Source organism: Sorghum bicolor, chromosome 7 (assembly GCF_000003195.3).
Source record: "Sorghum bicolor cultivar BTx623 chromosome 7, Sorghum_bicolor_NCBIv3, whole genome shotgun sequence".
Lineage (NCBI taxonomy): Eukaryota > Viridiplantae > Streptophyta > Magnoliopsida > Poales > Poaceae > Sorghum > Sorghum bicolor.
Genome location: NC_012876.2, coordinates 39,532,798 through 39,553,131, shown reverse-complemented (window position 1 = coordinate 39,553,131; position 20,334 = coordinate 39,532,798). Strand labels below are relative to the sequence as shown.

The 20,334-nt window shown below is 41.3% G+C and overlaps 1 protein-coding gene across 47 annotated transcripts; it reads right to left on the bottom strand.

Annotated features, from left to right (window-relative positions):
• LOC110437159 lies at positions 8,808-11,309 on the bottom strand. 47 transcript variants are annotated; one of them, XR_002455343.1, is made up of 7 exons: positions 10,822-11,299; positions 10,548-10,642; positions 10,429-10,465; positions 9,830-9,907; positions 9,495-9,582; positions 9,231-9,302; positions 8,808-9,128 (listed from the first exon to the last, which is right to left on the bottom strand). XR_002455343.1 is itself a non-coding variant. In XM_021465482.1 (5 exons), exons 2-5 carry the CDS (start codon positions 10,334-10,336, stop codon positions 9,079-9,081), a joined length of 294 nt encoding a protein of 97 aa, XP_021321157.1. In that variant the 5' UTR covers positions 10,337-10,642; positions 10,822-11,299; the 3' UTR covers positions 8,808-9,078. The 47 variants fall into 47 exon arrangements, 3 of the variants coding, with proteins under 3 accessions (XP_021321157.1, XP_021321155.1, XP_021321156.1); XR_002455346.1 differs by having other exon boundaries at positions 10,583-10,642; XR_002455342.1 differs by lacking the exon at positions 10,429-10,465 and having other exon boundaries at positions 10,583-10,642; positions 10,822-10,881; positions 10,946-11,299.

The following is a 20,334-nucleotide window of genomic DNA, read 5'->3' as shown; positions in this document are numbered from 1 at the left end:
ATGGCTCCAAACTCAGTCGACAAGTTCTGGATGAAACTTCGGCGATCTTCTGAATTGGACGAAGGTTTGTGCTGAAGTGTTGACGATGTCTTCTTGAGCTTGGCTCTTGTTTTTCTGAATAATGCTTCGGGACCGTCAACAAAATTTCCTAGAAGCTGTCTTCTATTTATACATTACCCTGCATAAAAAAATCAAAATAGAAAAATACAGGGGTAGAACTGTATGAGAGAATTGATAATCTCGATCCTATTAGTGATGCGAATGATGACTCCAAATTTGGTATTCATTCCTTATTAGTAATCAACCTTCCCCGGCAACGGCGTCAAAAATGCTTGTTGGACATTCTTAACGTCATTACCAAAAGTAGACTTAGTTTTCTAATTCTGATAACGGCGCCAAAAATGCTAAACCTATCCCTCATGCCACTTAAGCCAAGTTGTCATCCCAGCATGATATGAGAGACGCGGTATTGAAATATGCAATTGCTCTTCAGAATGAATAATAAATGAGATATGCAAGCGCACAGATTAATACCGATGTAGCATTTTAATCGGGAAGTATTCCAGGTATCGTTATTTATATTTTTACCACTAGGAAGGGATTGCTAATCATCAATGTTGATTATGGAATGAAATATGGAGTTGAGTATCTATCATTGCAAGTGTAATAGAGAGCATTTATCTATCTCTTTCATACAGGGATAAATGTCACATAAAATATAGATAAAGTATGAATGGTGACAAAGATAATTAATCTGATCAGCATAACTAGCCACATATAATAATGATAAGCACCTAAACAGATATTCTAGCAAATCATTAGCATGGAATTAGGATGAACTGCAATAATATTTCCTAAGTTATTCTTAACTATAAAGTCTAGCATATCATAGTTAGTGCAATTGTACTTGGCAATCATTGCGAGACAGGACTACGCCCATGCATAGTGATATTATCAAGGAAAATGAGAAACATAGCAATCACTCCCCTGTAATAATATTGCTCTACCCGCCCTATACACGAGAGGGGGACTATATAAGAATCAATGGAGCTGTCACCACCACGAACTACCTCGTGACCCGACATATAGGGTACAATCGTAGATAAATACGATATAGGCACTACGCCTACACAATACTTATCATTTACCCACTGTACACATGGATAAACGCTATACGATCCTAAACATGTATATAATTTCAATCTAACTAAGCCAAGCATATAACTATGATAAACTAAGAACGATATAATTGCAAATATAAACAAGTAGAGCAAAGTCATATTGACAATATTGAAGAACAATGATGAACAAATGAAGAACAGTAGAGGAATTACCAAGAATCCTCTTGACAGATCCGAAAACTAATCGAAGATTGACTCCTTCTAGTTCTAATCCTATGTAGCTATGCTAAACTAGAGATCTAGTTGATGTGGTGGCTCTAGGGCTTGATCAGAGACTTCTTCTCCCGAGATGAATGAATGAATTAGGGTTTCAGAGGTCCTCTCCTGCAGAGGCGAGGGGGCCTGCTTATACAGTCCTTCCAAATGAATATGGACCGTCGGATCAAACCGACCTTAATCGCATGATTTTCCTTAATCCCTTAGGTTGGTGGAGCATGATTCGCGAGGTGGAGCCTGATTGGCTCTTAGGCCAGGGCGGGCGCCCAAGGGGGGAAGGCAGGTGCCCTGTCCCCGGGTCCGCTCAGCCTCCCGCTCGTTCCCGTGGCTTCTGGACTCTTCTAGATGTTGGATAATTGCGGTGCACGTTAATATCTCTATGTAAACCCGACGTGTGGGCCTTTCCTCCATAATTCCTAATAACCCCCGGTAGAAATAGACAAACACCAAAACTCGTGGAATTCTGTCAGATAAAACCCTATGTCTGGGTGTCGGTTGCATTTGGATCCTTTTCTTTGTTTATTTGTTGATTATATTTGATACTTAAGGACCGTCAACAACCTATTATGTGTGATGCCCAAACAAATGCATAAGTAATTTAGGTTAACCTAACTCAATTGAATTTCAATTTTTAGAGTGTTACAAACCTACCCCCTTAAAATAATCTCGTCCTCGAGATTAGGCTGCTTACCGAAATAACTGTGGATATTTTTCCCTCAAATAATCTTCTATTTCCCATGTCGCTTCAGCCTCAGAGTATCGATTCCACTGAACCTTGCACATCTTAATAACTCTGTTTCTAGTTACTCTTTATGCTGTCTCCAAAACTTTAACTGGATATTCCTCATATGTAAGATCCTCTTCAACAGTAAGCTCATCTAATGGTATTTGCTCTTCTGGTACTCGCAAACACTTCTTAAGTTGAGACACATGGAACACATCATGCACTCCGGCTAGGTTCTCAGTCAACTCTAACTGATATGCAACTTCGCCACACCTAGCTATAATTTTAAAAGACCCAACATATCTTGGTGGTAGTTTACCCTTCATATTAAATCTCTTCACACTTCGCATAGGTGACACCTTCAAATAAACATAGTCACCTACATTAAAAGCCAAATCTCTTCTTCTATTATCAGCATAGCTCTTATGGCGAGACCGTGCAATTCTCAAATTTTCTCCAATCTTCAGCACTTGTTCTTCAGTATCCTTGAGCACATCTGGTCCAAACACTTTGCCTTCACCAGTTTGGTTCCAAAACAAAGGTGTTCTACACTTACGCCCATACAATGCTTCAAAAGGTGCCATCTTGATACTCTACTGATAGTTATTATTATAGGAGAACTCTGCATAAGGCAAACTATTATCCCAACTATTACCATGTTGCAATGAACAAGCTCTCAACATGTCTTCCAATATCTGATTAGTTCTTTTAGCCTGTCCATCTGTCTGAGGGTGATAGGCTGTAGTGAAATTCAAAATAGTTCCCAATGACTCATGCACCTAGTGCCAAAAGTGAGATGTGAACTGTGAGCCTCTAACAGACACAATCTTCTTGGGCAATCCATGTATACATACAATTCTCTCCATATACAATTGTGCCAACTTTGGCCCATGATAAGTAGTCTTCACCAGAATAAAATGAGCAACTTTAGTCAACCTATCCACAATTACCCAAATAGAATCATAACCATTCTGGGTACGAGGTAAACCAACTATAAAGTCCATACCTACTTCTTCCCACTTCCATTCATGAATCTTCATAGTTTACAACAGTCCTGTGTGTCTCTGATGTTTCGCTTTCACCCTCTGACAAGTATCACATAATGCAACATACTCAGCTACATCTCGCTTTAAACCAACCCACCAATACTTTTCTTTCAAATCCATATACATCTTTGTACTACCAGGATGTATAGAATAAGCAGACTCATGAGCGTCACGCAAAATTACCTGTCTTATAGATTTATCTTCAGGCACACATATATGCTTACCAAACCATAGAGTTCCCTTATCATCCATATGGAAACCAGGTGACATACAAATCACTAAATTCTCTACTATCTCCTTCAATTTCTCATCCTTCAATTGACCTTCACGTATCTCTTGCTCTAGTGTGGGCTCAGTTACCATCTCCACTGCAATAGCAAGAATTCCCAAATTCAAATGTGTAAATTCAGTACACAACTCCTCTGACATAGAAGACATTTCCAACTCATTAACACCACTTTTTCTGCTAAGAGCATCTACAACAACATTAGCTTTGCCAGGGTGATAATGCACATCCAAATCATAATCTTTAATCAACTCCAACCACCTAGGCTGTCTCAAGTTCAGATCAGACTGAGTAAAAATATACTTCAAACTCTTGTGATCAGTATAAATGTCAATCTTATGGCCAATCAAATAATGTCTCCATATTTTCAAAGCATGAACAACAGCTGCTAATTTTAAATCATGAGTAGGATAATTCACTTCATGCTTTCTCAACTGTCAAGATGCATAAGCAACAACTCTACCATCTTGCATAAGAACACATCCCAAACCTCTACGAGATGCATCACAATAGATAGAGAATTTCTTACTCAGATCTGGTAGAACCAACATTGGTGCTGTAGTCAACCTCTTCTTCATCTCATCAAAGCTTTCTTGGCATTTATTAGACCATACAAACTTAGCATTCTTCTCTAATAAAGGAGTCATAGGCTTAGCAATTTTGGAAAATCCTTCGATGAATCTCCGGTAGTATCCAGCTAACCCAAGAAAACTGCGAATCTCCCTAACATCAGTTGGTGGTTTCCAATTAAGCACATCTTTCACCTTGCTTGGATCAATAGAAATACCACCATTAGAAACAATATGACCAAGAAAAGAAACTTCCTTCAACCAAAAGTCACACTTGCTTCTCTTAGCATACAACTTGTGCTCTCTAAGCTTCTGCAATACTAATCTCAAGTGTTCAGCATGTTCTTCTTTAGTTTTAGAGAATACCAATGTATCATCAATAAAGACTACAACAAACTTATCCAGATATTCCATAAACACCTTATTCATCATGTACATAAAGTATGCAGGTGCATTGGTCAAACCAAAAGACATAACTGTATACTCATGCAAGCCATACCTTGTAGTAAAAGCTGTCTTTGGTATATCAGAATTACGAATCTTCAATTGATGATAACTGTTGACGGTCCTTAAGTATCAAATTTAATTATCAAATAAACAAAGAAAAGGATCCAAATGAAATCAATATCTAGACTTAGGGTTTTATCTGACAGAATTCCACGAGTTTTGGTGTTTGTTTATTTCTGCAGGGGGTTATCAGGAAATACGGAAGAAAGGCCCACACGTCGTGATTACATAGAGATATTAACGTGTCGCGCAATTATCTTACATCTAGAAGACTCCATAAGCCACGGGAAGAAAGCGGAGGCCGAACGGGGCCAGAGGCAGGGCGCCCGCCCTCCTGCCCTGGGCGCCCGCCCTGACTTGGAGTCCAAACAGGACTCTGTTTCGTGGGAGATCTCCACCGACCTAAAGGATCAAGGATAACCGTTCAATCAATGTCGGTTAGATCCAACGGCCCATATTCACTTGAAGGGACTATAAAACCAGACCCCCTGGCCCTTGGAGGAGAGAGCCTCTCAACCCTAATTCATTATTCCTCAAGGGAGAAGAAGCCCCTGATCAAGATTAGAGCCACCACATCAATTAGATATCTAGATTAGCATAACTACGTAGGATTAGAACTAGAAGGAGTCAATCTTCAATTGGTTTCCGGATCTGTCAAGAGGATTCTTGGTAATTCTCTAATTGTGCTTCTAATTGTTCTTCTAATCATCTTTGTTCTTTAATATTATGAATATGACTTTGTTCTACTTCAATATATTGCTTATGACTTTGCTCTACTTGTTTATATTCAAGATTACATTGTTCTTAGTTTATCATAGTTATGTACTTGGCTTAGTTAGATTGGATCCATATACATGCTTAGGATCGTATAGCGTTTATCCATCGGATCCATGGGTAAATGATAGATATTGTGTAGGCATGGTGCTTATACCGTATTTATCTGCGATTGTACCCAATATGCTAGATCATGGGGTAGTTCGTGATAGTGACAGCTTCATTGATTCTTATATAGTCCCCCTCTCGTGTCTTGGGCTGGCAGAGCAATATTATTACAAGGGAGTGATTGCTATGTTTCTCATATTCCTTGCTAATATCACTATGCATGGCCGTAGTCTTGTCTCGCAATGATTGCTAAGTATGCTTGCACTAATTATGATAATGCTAGATTATATAGTTGAGAATAACTTAGGAAATATTCTTGTAGTTCGTTCTAATTCCATGCTAATGACTTTCTAGAGTATCTAATTGAGGTACTTATCATATTTATTATGTGGCTAATTTATGATCAGATTAATTATCTTTGTCACTATTCATTATTTCATATATCTTTTATGTGACACTTACCCCTGTATGAAAGAGTTAGATAAATGTTCTCAATTATATATGCAATGATAGATACTCAATCTCATATTCTATTATGTAATCAATATTGATGACTGTTAATCCCTTCCCAGTGGTAAAAATATAAATAAGGATACCTAGAATACTTCCCGGTTAAAATGCTGCATCGGTATTAATCTGTGCGCTTGCAGATCCCATTCATTATTTATTTAGAAGAGCAATTGCATATTTCAATACCGCGTCTGTCATGTCATGCTGGGGATGACAACTTGGCTTAAGTGGTGTGAGGGATAGGTTTGACATTTTTGGCACCGTTACTAGAATTAGAGAACTGTCTACTTTTGGTAATGATGTTAAGAATACCCTACAATAACCAGAACAAAGATCAATCTTCGAGAACACACAAGCACCACTGAATTGATCAAACAAATCATCAATTCTAGGCAAAGGATACTTGTTCTTAATTATGACCTCATTAAGTGATCTATAATCAACACACATCCTTTGACCACCATCCTTCTTGTCAACAAATATAACAGGTGCACCCCATGGTGAAGAACTAGGACGAATAAAACCTTTATCTTGTAATTCCCTTAATTGTTTCTTGAGTTCTTCTAATTCATTTACTCCCATTCTATATGGACGTTTAGCTATAGGTGCAGTTCCAGGCAATAACTCAATAAGAAATTCAATGTCTCGGTCAGGTGGCATACCTGACAAATCATCTGGGAAGACATCTGGAAAGTCATCCACAACTGAATCCTTCTGATTAGCTCCATCAACAATCTGATTCATTGTGGCAGTCTTTGGTTTCTGCACAACTACATCAACATTGATCTCATCACCCTTTGGTGTAGTGAGAGTCACCACTTTATCTCTACACTTTATGTTTGCACCATACTGCTTCATCCAGTCCAAACCCAATATCACATCAATTCTAGAATTTCTCAACACAATAGGACTAATCTGAAACTCTACCCCCCTTAAAATAAGATTGACTGAGGGGCAACAGTAACCAGCTGATATGGGTCCTCCAGGTGAATTTATTAACATCTGGTTCTTCATGGATACTAATGGTATACTATGCATGGTAACAAATGTATGAGAAATAAAAGTATGTGAAGCTCCAGAATCAAAAAGAACTGTAGCAGGGATGGAGATGATGTCAAACGTACCCATCATAACCTCAGGTGACTCCCAAGCTGTAGAAGTAGACATGTGGTTCACGTTTCCAGAATTGGGAGTTGGCTGAGAAAACTTCCCTCTATTGCCACTATTATTGTTCTGGTTCTGCTTCTAAGGACAATGATTAGCATAATGTCCTACATCTCCACAATGAAAGCATACAACTGGAGTAGCAGGTGAAGATGCATTCTTCTTCATTGGAGTGGAGCTGGGGCCTTGGCGAGGAGTCTTTTGTCCATCATGCTGCTGATTTTGCTGATGGCCTTGCTGATTCTGATGCCTCTGCTGATACTGGGAACCTTTCTGATTCTGATTGTGATTCCACTGACTAACTGGTCCTTGGAACCTCTGCTAAAAACTAGAATAAGAATTGGAGCGATTGTGACCGTTGCTCCCAGAGAACTGAGCTTTCCTCTTTCTCTTCCTGTCCATTTCGTTGCGCGCATTATCAAGCACAATGGCACGATTCACCAGAGTCTAAAAGTCTAGATATACATTGCCCTTTAGCTGCAACCTAAGATCATAATAAATTCCCTTCAAGAAAAGGCGCTGCTTATCTGAATCTTCTTTCACTTCATTAGGAGCATAGCGAGCCAACTGAGAGAACCTATCATGATATTCACTCACAGACATATGTCTCATCCTGAGGTTGCAAAATTCCTCCTGCTTCAACTCAATGACACCATCAGGACTATGGCGAGCCTTGAAGTCTCTAGAGAACTGCTGCTAGGTGACGGGGGTAGCATTTTTGGGGCGTGCAGCTTGATATGATTCTCACCAAGTCTGGGCTGCACCCTATAGCTGACCAGAAGCATAAAGCACCTTCTGGGCGTCATCACACTGAACCACATTCAATTGCCTCTCCACTGCTCTCAGCCATTCATCTGCCTCCAGGGGATCAGCTGCATGAGAGAACACTAGGGGATGACCTTGCAAGACTTCCCTGCGCTTATTAGGGGCTCCACCTGGTTGATTCTGTGCCTGTTGCACCAAAGCTTGCAACAGTGAGTCTGCAATGCCATTGCCTGCTCCAAGTTCATTGGCGGTGGTGGAGGCGGTGGGTTAGGACCTCCACGTCCACGACCTCTTCCACCACTACAAGAAGTGTGTGGCTTTTTGACATTCTATTATGTCATAATATATGCAATTTATGTCACAAATTGAGTCTTATGACAACAAGATGATATAAATTGTAATGTCAAAAAGTCACTGTCACAAAATGATCTTATGACATCTTTTTTGCTAAATGTCATAAGTTTATGACGTGTGATTTCAGTGTCATATAACCTTATGACACTGGTTTAGTGTCATTAAATCCTAGCCTTGCCATGTAGGCAATGCCACATAGGATGAACTGCTGACTTGGCAGGAAGGAGAAAAATGTGAAAAAATGAAATTTGGCCTACGGGAGCCCATATACCACGCAGTTGTCTTTCAGCCTATTTAGCTTTTTTAGTCCACTAATTTCAGCCCATGTTTTTTAGCCCATTGATTTCAGTCATATTTTCTTTTCCAGCCCACGAATTTCAGTCCAATTTTTTTTCCTAACCTTCACAATTTGGCTCATATTTTTTTCCAACCAATAGAATTTGGCCCAGCCTATTTCTTGCCCATAGAATCTAGCCCATCAATACAATTCAGTCCAGCTTGTTTTATGACCCATACTATTAATCCTGTCTTTTTTCCAACCTACAATACAATTCAGCCCATACAACATCCAGCCCACATAAACAATTCAGCCATACAACCAGATTCAAATAAGTAATCTCCACAAATCATTGCAATATCACAAGCATTCAAGTTTTAAAATGCAATACAATTACAACATTATAAGTAGCATACACACTAATGTTTGCCTGGTTTAAAATATTCACATGATGACAAGTGTAGTGGAACATCAACAAATACTAAAGGAGGTTCTCTACATGTTAGTAAAGCTACACTTATCACCATTGACCCAATGCCAATCGACATGAAAGGCAAGGTGCTTCCCTGCTGCCCTACGCCGCCATGTGCATCCACGTTAGATAGCACCAACTCCATGCCTGTTTCCATGCCGTAGGTCTGTGGGCTCTATATTTTGGAACATAGAATGCGAAAAAACATGAGCAATGGGTCCTAGATAATCCAACTACGAGCTAATTTAATATAAATATTAACTTAGCCAATAGATACCTGCATCACATGATCCTAGATAGTCCAACTACGAGCCAATTTAATAGAAATATTAACTTAGCCAATAGATACCTGCATCCCAGTCACTTGTAATTAAATATGTGCACTATATGCCTAAAATAAGGAAGCAATAAGCAGTTAAAATAATACTGATTGTGGAACAAGATATAATGGTTCTAGTTTAATTAGATAGATCAGCTCAGGACTACATACTAAAAGCATGTAGATCTTTTAGATACATCTATAACAATGTTCTCAACTTACTAATTTTGTGGTCTAGTTGCAATGTCATAGTGTCGTGCTCTAGTGCCCTGCTGTGGTTCCTTAATATAGCCTGCAGGCTATGCTTAGTCTGAAAAATAGCAAGAATGCATTAATTTCTTAACATACTCCGTACTGATTATCAGATGTTCCTAGCATATTAATTCTCAAACATTCGTATCCTGTTATACCTACAGATGTGCCTTTCAACTCATCATGCACCAAAGTAGATTGAGTAAAAATAATTTTATTCAGTAGATGACCAGCACACATCCTCACAAAATTCATCCTCAAATCAAATCACTAACGATCCCTATTCAATCTCATTAGTTGTATACCACATAGCAGCAGACGAACATCTCCATGGAACCACCGGCCCAAGCACTACTGCTCGCTATCCAGAAGGCAAATCCAGTCTGGTCACATCTTGCATCAACATGAAATAAGATTGGTTACTTTACAAATCACAGGTGCAAACAAATCACAAAAAAATCTAACAAATACACAAGTGCTTGTGTCAGGAACTCAGGATGCAGAAGTAGATTTCTAGAAAAACAACTAAGTAACGCCTCAGTTCTACAGCTACTTTTATTCTAGTTTTCTCTAGGCAAGACAATCACTAGTTAATGGAGCAAAACACATTATCAACAAATCACTAAGTATCGCCCATATGCAGAATTTTTGCTGCTACTCTTATTTGCCCTGATTCAGTACATAGTGAAGATCCACTGCATATAACAAATACATGCCTCAGAAAGCTCATTTTGGTTCTCTTACCTGTCAAAGATAGCATCAAAGGTTGGCCTTTCCAATTCCTTCATACTGACCATACAGAAAACACCCATGCTAGTTTACCAAAATCTAAAACACCCTATGGATGAAACATATGCTACTTACGGTACAAAATAGGCTAATGGGAAAGATGTGTTAGACGCACCTTTACTACTGCAGTATAATTCAAGCTTTTCATTTCCCTACTTCAGTTAGATGTACCAATAAGGACTCAGTAACTCATCAGGCCAAAAAATTATAAGAATAATAAATAACAACACATACATTCATGCAACTAAACTGTAGCGGTAGGAATAGACCTTGAATCTGCGATGGTCGGTTTCCTAACTCTGCTCTCAGGAAGTCTTCATCAGGGAAATCTGCAAGTGTGTTTGCATTGCATTAATCTATCAGCAAGATCGATTTTCAGTTCAGAGTGGAGAGGGATCTTGTTTTAGACTATGGCTTCTGTTTGGAGATATACAAAAATACATTATATTTCATCATTGAAATTGTGTTAAGAAAGCATCAAAATAAGTCAGCAAAACAAGAACCCTACAGGCAGACGGAGTCACCAAATCATCATTAGATCTACTTCTCCTCCTCCCCTTCACTAGATCTGCAGCATGGATATTGAAATCAAAGCCAAATCGATTTGATTAGGATTAGGGAGGGGAACCTACTGGGCACGAGTTGCAACTTTGGGCCTGGATGGACAGCCGCCAGGGGACTGGCCCTGCGAAGAGCTTGATGGGTGCATGCACCAGCGTCTTGGGGTCGTGCCAGGCCACGTCGCCGCCCAAGGAGCGCACCGTTGCCTCGAGAATGTGCCGTGGCTTGGGGTCGAGGGAAGGGGACGGGAGGGCGCTGCAGCTCTGGTCTGCGCTGCTGCTCAGCTTCACATGCCGGCGCCGGAGGGTGTGTCGTCGCTCTACTCCGCGTCGAGCCGAAGGGGCACGCCGCCGCTCCTGAGAGATGCGAGGAGGAGAGGGCATGACTGTGTGAGGTTGAGGTGTGGGTGTATGGCTAGGGTTTGGGCGCGGTCATTTATGTGTCCACGGGCACAACCTTTGGGCCGGCTAAAAGGCCAACCCAGTAATTACATGCTATAGATAATGTATATAGAATAAAATACGTTAAGTAGCTAAAACACCTACGTAGCTTAGTGGTTGATACACCTATATGTGAAGCCAAGGTCTTTGGTTCAAAGCTCAAAGCGCACGATTATTTAGGCAATTTTGGAGATTTTTCTGCACCTGCGTAGCTCAACGGTTAGTACAGGCTTTTTTTGCGATTTTGGAGATTTTTTCTGATGGGGGCACTGACTACGGCGATTTTTCTTTTGGGCGCTGGTGGGTCGCGGATTGGACCCAGGTTGGCCCATTTAGGGGATCGACCAGATTCGTTTAGGCATTCATTTAATTTATAGATGTTTCAATTAGACGAAAAAATGGTGAGCTAACATAATTTTTTTTTAAAAAAATGAGGTGACATAGTAATGTTTCTTGCATAATTTTTAGAAAACATGAGGTGACGTGGCAATGTTCTTTGCAAATTATCTAAAAATAATTCAATAAATATTTTCTGACATATAAATAGACCTTATAACTATCAAATATCGTCACTAGATGTTGTGACATATAAATAGACGTTATGACATATCAAATATCGTCACTAGATGAAATTGGACTAGTTATATGACATTTGTTGTGACATATAATTTTTATTGTCACTAAGTCAAGGTGTCTAAAATATAATGTCATAAAACAGATAATATAATGACATTATAGACAATTGTCATGCTAAATACGTCAAAAAGCCACCCACCCCATGTAGTGCATGATTAGCCATCTATAATCCGAACATGCCAAAGTTTAGATATCCAAATTAATGACCATATATAGAGATAAATAATGCAATCTAGAAATTTCTGGGTAAGCTCAAAAAATCAGCAGTGCAGTAAAATATCAATATCTCGAGTTCCAAAATTCCAATGTGGTCAAATCTTATATGGTTGGAAAGATAAAGAAATTATATACAAAAACTATTTCATGACATTTTCCCAGATTCTGACTCCAAGATAAGGTAGAACAGTGAAACAAATTCTCTGTCTCAATGGTAGAAGGGGATCCTTTTGGTGGAAGGATGTGTTTAAGCTTATTGGTAAATACAAAGATATGTCCTTTATCACAGTGGGAGATGGCTCAACATGTTTACTCTGGTCGGATGCCTGGCATGGACCTCCGCTTAGTATCCAATATCCGGAGCTCTACTCTTTTTCCAGGTATAACAATGTTTCAGTTTCCACATTCCAGGATGCTGTACATAAGGAAAGTTTCTTTTACCTGCCTTTCTCTGTAGAGGCCTTTGGTCAATATCAAACCTTGCTCTTGGATCTGGACTCTTTGAATCTTAATCAAACCAGGGACAGCTGGTCTTACAATTGGGGCTCTGGCCTGTTCCTATCTGCTAAAGCCTATCAGCATTTACTTGGGACTGTTATAGTCTCTCAGGTTTTCCAGTGGCTATGGAAATCAAGTGCTCTACCAAAAAGGAAAGTCTTTTTTTGGTTAGCTCTCGTGGATCGTCTAAACACAAGAGAAATTCTACGAAGAAGGAATATGGACCTTCTGAGCCACAACTGTGTTTTGTGCCTTTTTAATGAGGAAGAAACCTTGAGGCACCTTTTTCTGGATTGCCCCTTTGCGATTTCCTACTGGAACATGCTCGGGCTGGCTCAGTTGATTCAACCAAATCTCTTTGATACAATCCCTCTCTTCAGTTCGCTGATTAACAAGCCTTTCTTCATGGAGATAATTATTGCAATGTTCTGGGGTATTTGGTCTGCTCGAAATGATGTCATTTTTAAGAATAGGAGCCATTCTCTGCAGGCTGTTAAAATCATCTTCAAGCAGGAATTAGCTTGGGTTACACTCAGGGCTAATAAGTCTGTCAGCTCCCAGTTAAAGTTATGGCTAGACAACTTTGTGTAATTTTTCTTATTTTCTTTGTTACTTTCTTTGTTTCATGAGGGATATAGTTTGTAAGTTGTAAGCTGTAAACATTGGTTTTTTTAATAAAATACAGTAGGGGGAAACCCCTCCTGAGTTCCTCAAAAAAAATTTCTGTCAGCCCATCAACTTCAACTTGAAACTGTTATATCTCACAAACCGTAATAGCTAATTAGGTGATTCCAGTTTGAGATGAAATATACTTATGTCTAGTTATTCCCATTAAAATTTCATAACCATTAGATGAACAGAATTCGTGATATACCAGAATCAATGCAGGCTGCTCCAGAAATCAGCATGTAGAGAAAAGATATAACTACCCCATACTCTTTGTATTAAACTTATAACTAAAGATCCTTAACAATGGAACTTGTGAACATGTCCACAAAGTTCCAGCATTCATTACAAAGAACCAAATCAATCATTAGCACAATAATAAATCATTCAAGCATATATTAATCGTACCACACGAAAAACTTGACACAACCAATGATTCTAAACGTTCTAATTTCAAAAATGGGTTTTACACTAGCTAAAAGGGGTAGGGTGATAAGAGTATGTTAAGGAACATCTAGAGTTAGACTAAGGTAGGATTATAATGGAATAAAAACTTTGCAATAGAATAAAGGAAAAAAGGTATAAAAACTTTAGGAAATAGCAAGACCAAAGGATGTAAGCAAGAACAGCCAAAGCAGGGATACTAATTCGACCATTACTAACTAGGCTTGTGACCTACAGTCAACACGGCTCTGATACCAATTTGTCACACCCAATTTTAAGAATAAAATTGAATGCATAAATACTTATCCATCACACACATAAGCTGACAAACCATAAATAGTACCATCACACATGTTTATTACAAAAATATTTCAGAGTCTTAGCGGAAATATAAATGATAACTAGTTATGGGGCCTTCATAACCACAGGGAACGGCTGACTGGTTGACAACACGCCTAGTACTCATTACGGTAATCATCAATCCAATCCTGATCTATTGTTTGGGAATTAGCAAAAGTGAGTCCATGTCGAACTCAGCAAACATAACATGGATTTATGAAAGCTCAAAAGGCTAGACACTGGTTTAACTGCATTAGCTTTTTATGATAAATAACATGGCCATTAGGTAGCATCAAGAATAATCCAAATCCATGATAAACTGATGATCAATTGTAATAAGAATAATAACCAGCAATAATTAACAAGATAATAATTAAAAATAAACATGGCATAAACAGGTGATCAACTATTCCATAAGAATCCCTTGGCCACCTGTAACCGTGGGCACGGCTAGTATACCAGTTTATTAAACTCTACGCAGAGGTGTACACTTTACCTGTGAGTCATAATTTCCAAATGCTTGGGTTTATAACTCCCAAACACTTGTAAACCATATCAAGCTATTTAAATGTTCTTCTAACAAGTTAGGGCCGTAAGGTTTCCGTGGCAACCAAATATTGGAACCCCCTTGCCTGATGGCACATTCCATCACGGCTATACACATGAGATTAGAGGCTGTCCAATACCCATCTCGGCACGCCCCTTTCGCGCCATAAAGGTAACCACTAACAAGCTAGAAGAGGTCTTACAAACAACTAAAGCCAGAGCCATATAGCCCCCATAGCTGTACTGGAAATCCCGGATGATCACTTACAGAATAAGTCCTTATGGAGAGAAACTAGAGTCACAAAACCCCAAACTCTAGCCCCCTTGAACAATAAGTAAAACAACATTAAATATGATGGCATAACCATTAGTCAAACTACAAGATCATCGTTTATTAAGCGCTAGCATAAGCTACCCAAATGCTCAACCCATAGGTGTCAAGGGATCAAGATATCAAAACTTATGAATCATCACTAGGGTTAACAAGGAGGACACATGCACATGAATATAGTGGTTATTAGTGAATAGGTAACAAGGAAATCAGATGCTATACTTGCCTTCTTTGTAGTATTCCTGCTGGTCCTGCTGATATGGATCACAATAATACTCTGAATCACCACCAAATTGCTCACCTGACCAGCTGATATGGATCACAATAATACTCTGAATCACCACCAAATTGCTCACCGTCTATTATCGATCATCAAACAACGCCAAGCAATCAACCGGCAAACATACACAAAGCAAACAAAGTCTATAACTAGAACAATAAACCAAACAGTAGCAAATGAACATGAAAAGCATAATAAAATACTCTACTTATGGCTATGGTCATAGAAAAGTTTAATTCAATAAAATCGGATTTAAAACGATGAAGTTATAGCTTTTCTACGCTCTCTAGTAATTAAATATTAATTTATATATGAGCTCAAAATTAAAAAAACTGGAAACACTAAACCATGGCACTACTGCGTAGATCTCATCGATACGAATCCTACGCAATTTGAACGACTTGATTTGGACTTAAAATGAGCAAGTTATTAGCATTTTAGTTGAGTGGCAATTCTTTAAACAACCTGAACAGTTTTCGGTTTAAAATTAATAAAACAAATGCTGAAATCTCATTAGGCTATGGACTGCGGGTTCAAAAAGTAGGAAGCTTAGGGTGTCTTAATCAAAATCGCTAATGAACGGGTACCGCTTGCTCTCAGCCGTTGGATTTAAAATGGACAGTGGAGATTAGAAGGCAGGTATCAGGAGGGGCTTCCCAGCACGCAGTAACTCCGGCGACGAGCTCCATTGCCGGCGTCGCGGTGCTGGCCGGACTTCGCTGTTTGCGCTCTACAGTCCACCAAATGACATGGAATCTTCACAGGGAGAAAGAGGAGAACAAGGGGGTTTCACCTAGGTATGTTACGGGGTCTGGAACGGCTCACGGGGTCGAGCTGAGTTAAGGCACGAGAAGAGGGGAAAAAAGGAGGAAAAGGTCCATATATGCTCGGGATGGCAATTGGATTCCTTTAGGCCTCTTACCGACGCTTGCGGAATACCGAGAAGTTCCAAACCGCGAACACCCGACAGCTCGACGGGATTTGCACAGCGACGGTGGCGCTGCATCGCGAGGGGGTTAGGGCTCGGCTAGGGCGTCAAAACAGAAAAGCGAGGCGGTGCATAGGGCAATGGACTATATAGGGTTCAGTCGGGAGGTCGATTCGAGCACGGTGCTTGCATCCGACTCGGGTCATGCCTTGAGTTTGGTTCGTAAACGAGCAGGGGAGGAATGAAGCCTGCGGCTGTTCCTTCCAAGGCCGGCTTCTGGTGATTTGCTGGGCCACTTGCCACAGCTGCTGCTGGTTACTGCGCCAGAAGAAAAGAGGAGGAAGGAACTGGGCCTCTCGGCCAACTCAGGCAGGGGAGGGTTTTCTTTATTTTCTTTTCCTCTCTCCTTTTATTTTCTTTTCTGTTTCATGTTATCTTCTCTATTCTTTACTGTTTTCTCTCTTCACTTTTGCTAACTGTTTTCAAATATAATTGCAGCTGAAACTGAACTACAGCTAGGTCTCTAAGGTCAGCAGTAGCACAATACTCGTTTTTTTATTGATGGCATGTAGACATTATCACTACTAATTACCAACTCAAGACCAGCTTAAGCTAAAATAAAATAATAGCTAACAAAACATATGAGCTAAAAACATAACGGCATGTATATAAAAAGAAAATATGCACCAGCATGTATGCAACACCAAAGGAAAAAAATAAACTTTATGATGTATTTTGATTGAACAAAAAATATTGACCTACTAAGTGTGATACCCAAACAAATGCATAAGTAATTTAGGTTAACCTAATTCAATTGAATTTCAATTTTTAGGGTGTTACAATGATCCACACATGCTCAACAAAATCATGAGCATATAAAAGATCTATTTGGTTGGATGGCTAACTCTTAACTAAGCTTCACAAAATCACCTTTGAACTGTTTGGTTGCTTGTTTTGAATCCAAAGCTAGGCTCTAGCAAACCACCAAGAAGGCCTTAGCGTGGCTCCACGAGAACGGAGGGAGCGGCCTTTTTTTTAGAGCCAGGTCCAAAGTCCTCTCACCTCCTTCGTATGTACACACCGCCGTGCCACTTCTTTTGTGGCCTCTGTCCACGCCCTGGTGCCGGACGAGATCCCTGCTCCCCCTCTTCCAATCCGTTCACGCCACTCCTCCTCCCCACCGGAGATCCCCTGCTGCTCCTCCTCCTAGTACGCGTGTGCTCCCGATCTTGCGGCTGACAGTGGGCGAACGTATCCACAACCGGCAAGGCGTGCGCCTCGTGGAGGAGCAGCGCTCGCTGTGCGTTCCTGGAGCTTGCTGTGGGCGACTGCGTGCTGCATGCCCCACCGACGCCGCCCCACCGCCGACGTCATGGGCGGTCCATGCAGTCCGGCAGCGCGAGGTGCTTAGCGTGCTCCATTCTCCGCGTCACCACGTGAGCTCCCTTCATTGCACGGAGCTGAGCTGCCTGAGGTGCTCGTTGCGTGCTCGCTGATTAGCTGTGCTCGTTGATTCACGAGCTCCCTTCTTTGCGCGAGATCAGCCTTGATATGATGTTCTCGTTACTTGGTTGCTGAAGTGGTTGCTGTGCTCGTTGAGCTGCTCGCCGTGCTCGCCATGCATCCATTCAAGAGGTACCTACTACATATTCGAAGTAGTTCCTCAATCGAGTAAACTTACTCACTGGAAGCTGAGGTGATTGAATGCCAACCAAACACACTAATTGCTAGCCAGGCTTTGTCGACGAAAGCTGGTCGGCAGTCTAACTTGGGGTATACCTACGGTAGTAGTTTATCGGTAGACGGTGCGCAAACTACGAACTCGATGGTGACGCAAGACACGGACAAGTTTTTTATCCAGGTTCGGCCGCCGAGTTGGCGTAATACCTACGTGCTGCGTCTGGTTATATTGATTTGTGTTGAGAGAATATGATCTGTCCTAGGGGGGTCCCTTGCCCCTCCTTATATAGTCTGGAGGGCAGGGTTACAGATGTGGAAACTAATCCTAGTCGGTTACAATTGCCATGGATAATTCGATATCAATTCCTATTCTAACCGACTAGAATCCTACTTGATTTCCACATCTTGTTTCCTTGCGCGAAACTCCAGGTTGTCGGATCAAGCCTTGAACTCGTCTCGTAATGGGCCAAGCCTCCTGGCCGAAGTCTAGCCGTAAGGGTATAGGGGTTTATACCCCCACAGCTAGTCCCCGAGCACCATGTATTGTGATGTAACACGCCGTCTTGAGCTTCTTCGATCAGTGAGACTTGACGTCTTCAATAAGTGGGAAAGTCGCCCAAACAGTTGCAACGGTTCTTTGACCAACTCGAAAGACAGTTGATCAACATTGACATCGAAGAGGCGGGTTGTTCGAAGAATGCATGGTGCTCTAAATTAAAAAAGATATCTTTCCTGGTGAAGTGTGCCCACTTTACTTTTTTGAAAGGTATAAACATCAAAAAAGCAAGCATATTCACCGCAAGGTGAAGTGTGCCCACTTAGTCCCCGAGCCTGGTAGTAGGTGACGTAGGCACGTGGTGCCAGGGTCAAAAGAAAATTCCTCAAAGAAATTCTGAAACTGAGATGCATCGCCAGATGCATCGTACCGATGTAGTCCCCGAGCTTGCTGGAAGGAGAAGTATGAGCCTTGTAGCAAGGTCTAAAAAATTGAATTTACCAGTCCGTCTGCAATTGAATAGACTAATCGACCAGTCCCAGAGCATATAACGCTCGGTGGTCGGTACAGTCCCCGAATTCTCAAATTAGTGGGCTGGTCGACCAGTCCCCGAACGTGTAGTGCTCGGTGGTCGGTACAGTCCAAAAACTCTCAAATTGGTGAGCTGATCGAACAGTCCCCGAGCGTATAGTGCTCGGTGGTCGGCACAGTCCCCGAGCACGGCGTAGGGACCGGTGGACAAGTCCCCGAGCGTGGTTGGGAACGTAAACGTGCTCGGTGTTCGGCACAGTCTTCGAGCACAGCATAGAGAGTAGTCGACAAGTCCCCGAGCGTGGTTGGGAACGTAAACGTGCTCGGTGGTCGGAGCAGTCCCCGGGCACAGCGTAGGGAATAGTCGACGAGTCTCCAAGCGTAGCTTGTCGACTGGGCCAAACTCCTGAAAAATAAATATAAAGAATAGGTAGTATATGATGTATAAATAAACTCTAGATAAAAAATCAGTACTAAGATAAGTTTTAGATTTTTTGTTATAAAATTAGCACGAGTACTTAATTCATCCTAGAGCTTGTACCAGCTCTGATCTAGCCAACAATCAGCATGAGGTGCGGAACCTAGGCACGCGTAGGATTGTCAGCCACGTCAGAGAGCTACTGCCGACCACCCGGAACGCAGAGGGCGGATCTCGTGCACGTGTAGGGAGGAGTCGGAGACAGTACCGGCTCTGGAAAGCTCGTGTAGGAGAAAAAACTAGTCGGCTAAAAAAAGTTGTTAAGAATAATAATCTTAAAAATATTATGCCATAAATAAATAAAATATTAGAATTGTACTTATCTTTGGACGAAAGTTTGGTCAGGAGAGTTGCTTGACTTGTTGTCGTGATGGTGGTCGCGGCTGTCGTAGCGCCGTTTTTCGCGGCGATTATTATTGCGACTCGTGGTCAGAGCAAGTAGGCCAAACAACTTGGTCGATAGCCTGAGCAGGTCGGTGTCGTCGATCTGCCTCCCTTTGTAGGAGAGAAGCGGGTGACGCGTTGTCGGCGTGGTCGGAGACGTTGCTGGAGTAGTTGGAGTCGTAGCCAGCGTGGTTGAAGCCGCCGCCGACGTCGATGAAGAAGTGGTTGGCGCAGATCGGATCTACACCTCCTCCGTGGTCGTGGCGGTGAAGCTGTTGAAGCTGACGGTGAACGTGAAGTCGCCCGCCATGGCCACGAAGTCGGGGATGATGACCATCTCGTTCGTCGAAGAAGTTGTACGCACACCCCCTACCTGGCGCGCCACTGTCGACGAAAGCTGGTCGGCAGTCTACCTTGGGGTATACCCACGGTAGTAGTTTATCGGTAGACGGTGCGCAAACTACGAACTCGATGGTGACGCAAGACACGGACAAGCTTTTTATCCAGGTTCGGCCGCCGAGTTGGCGTAATACCTACGTCCTGCGTCTGGTTATATTGATTTGTGTT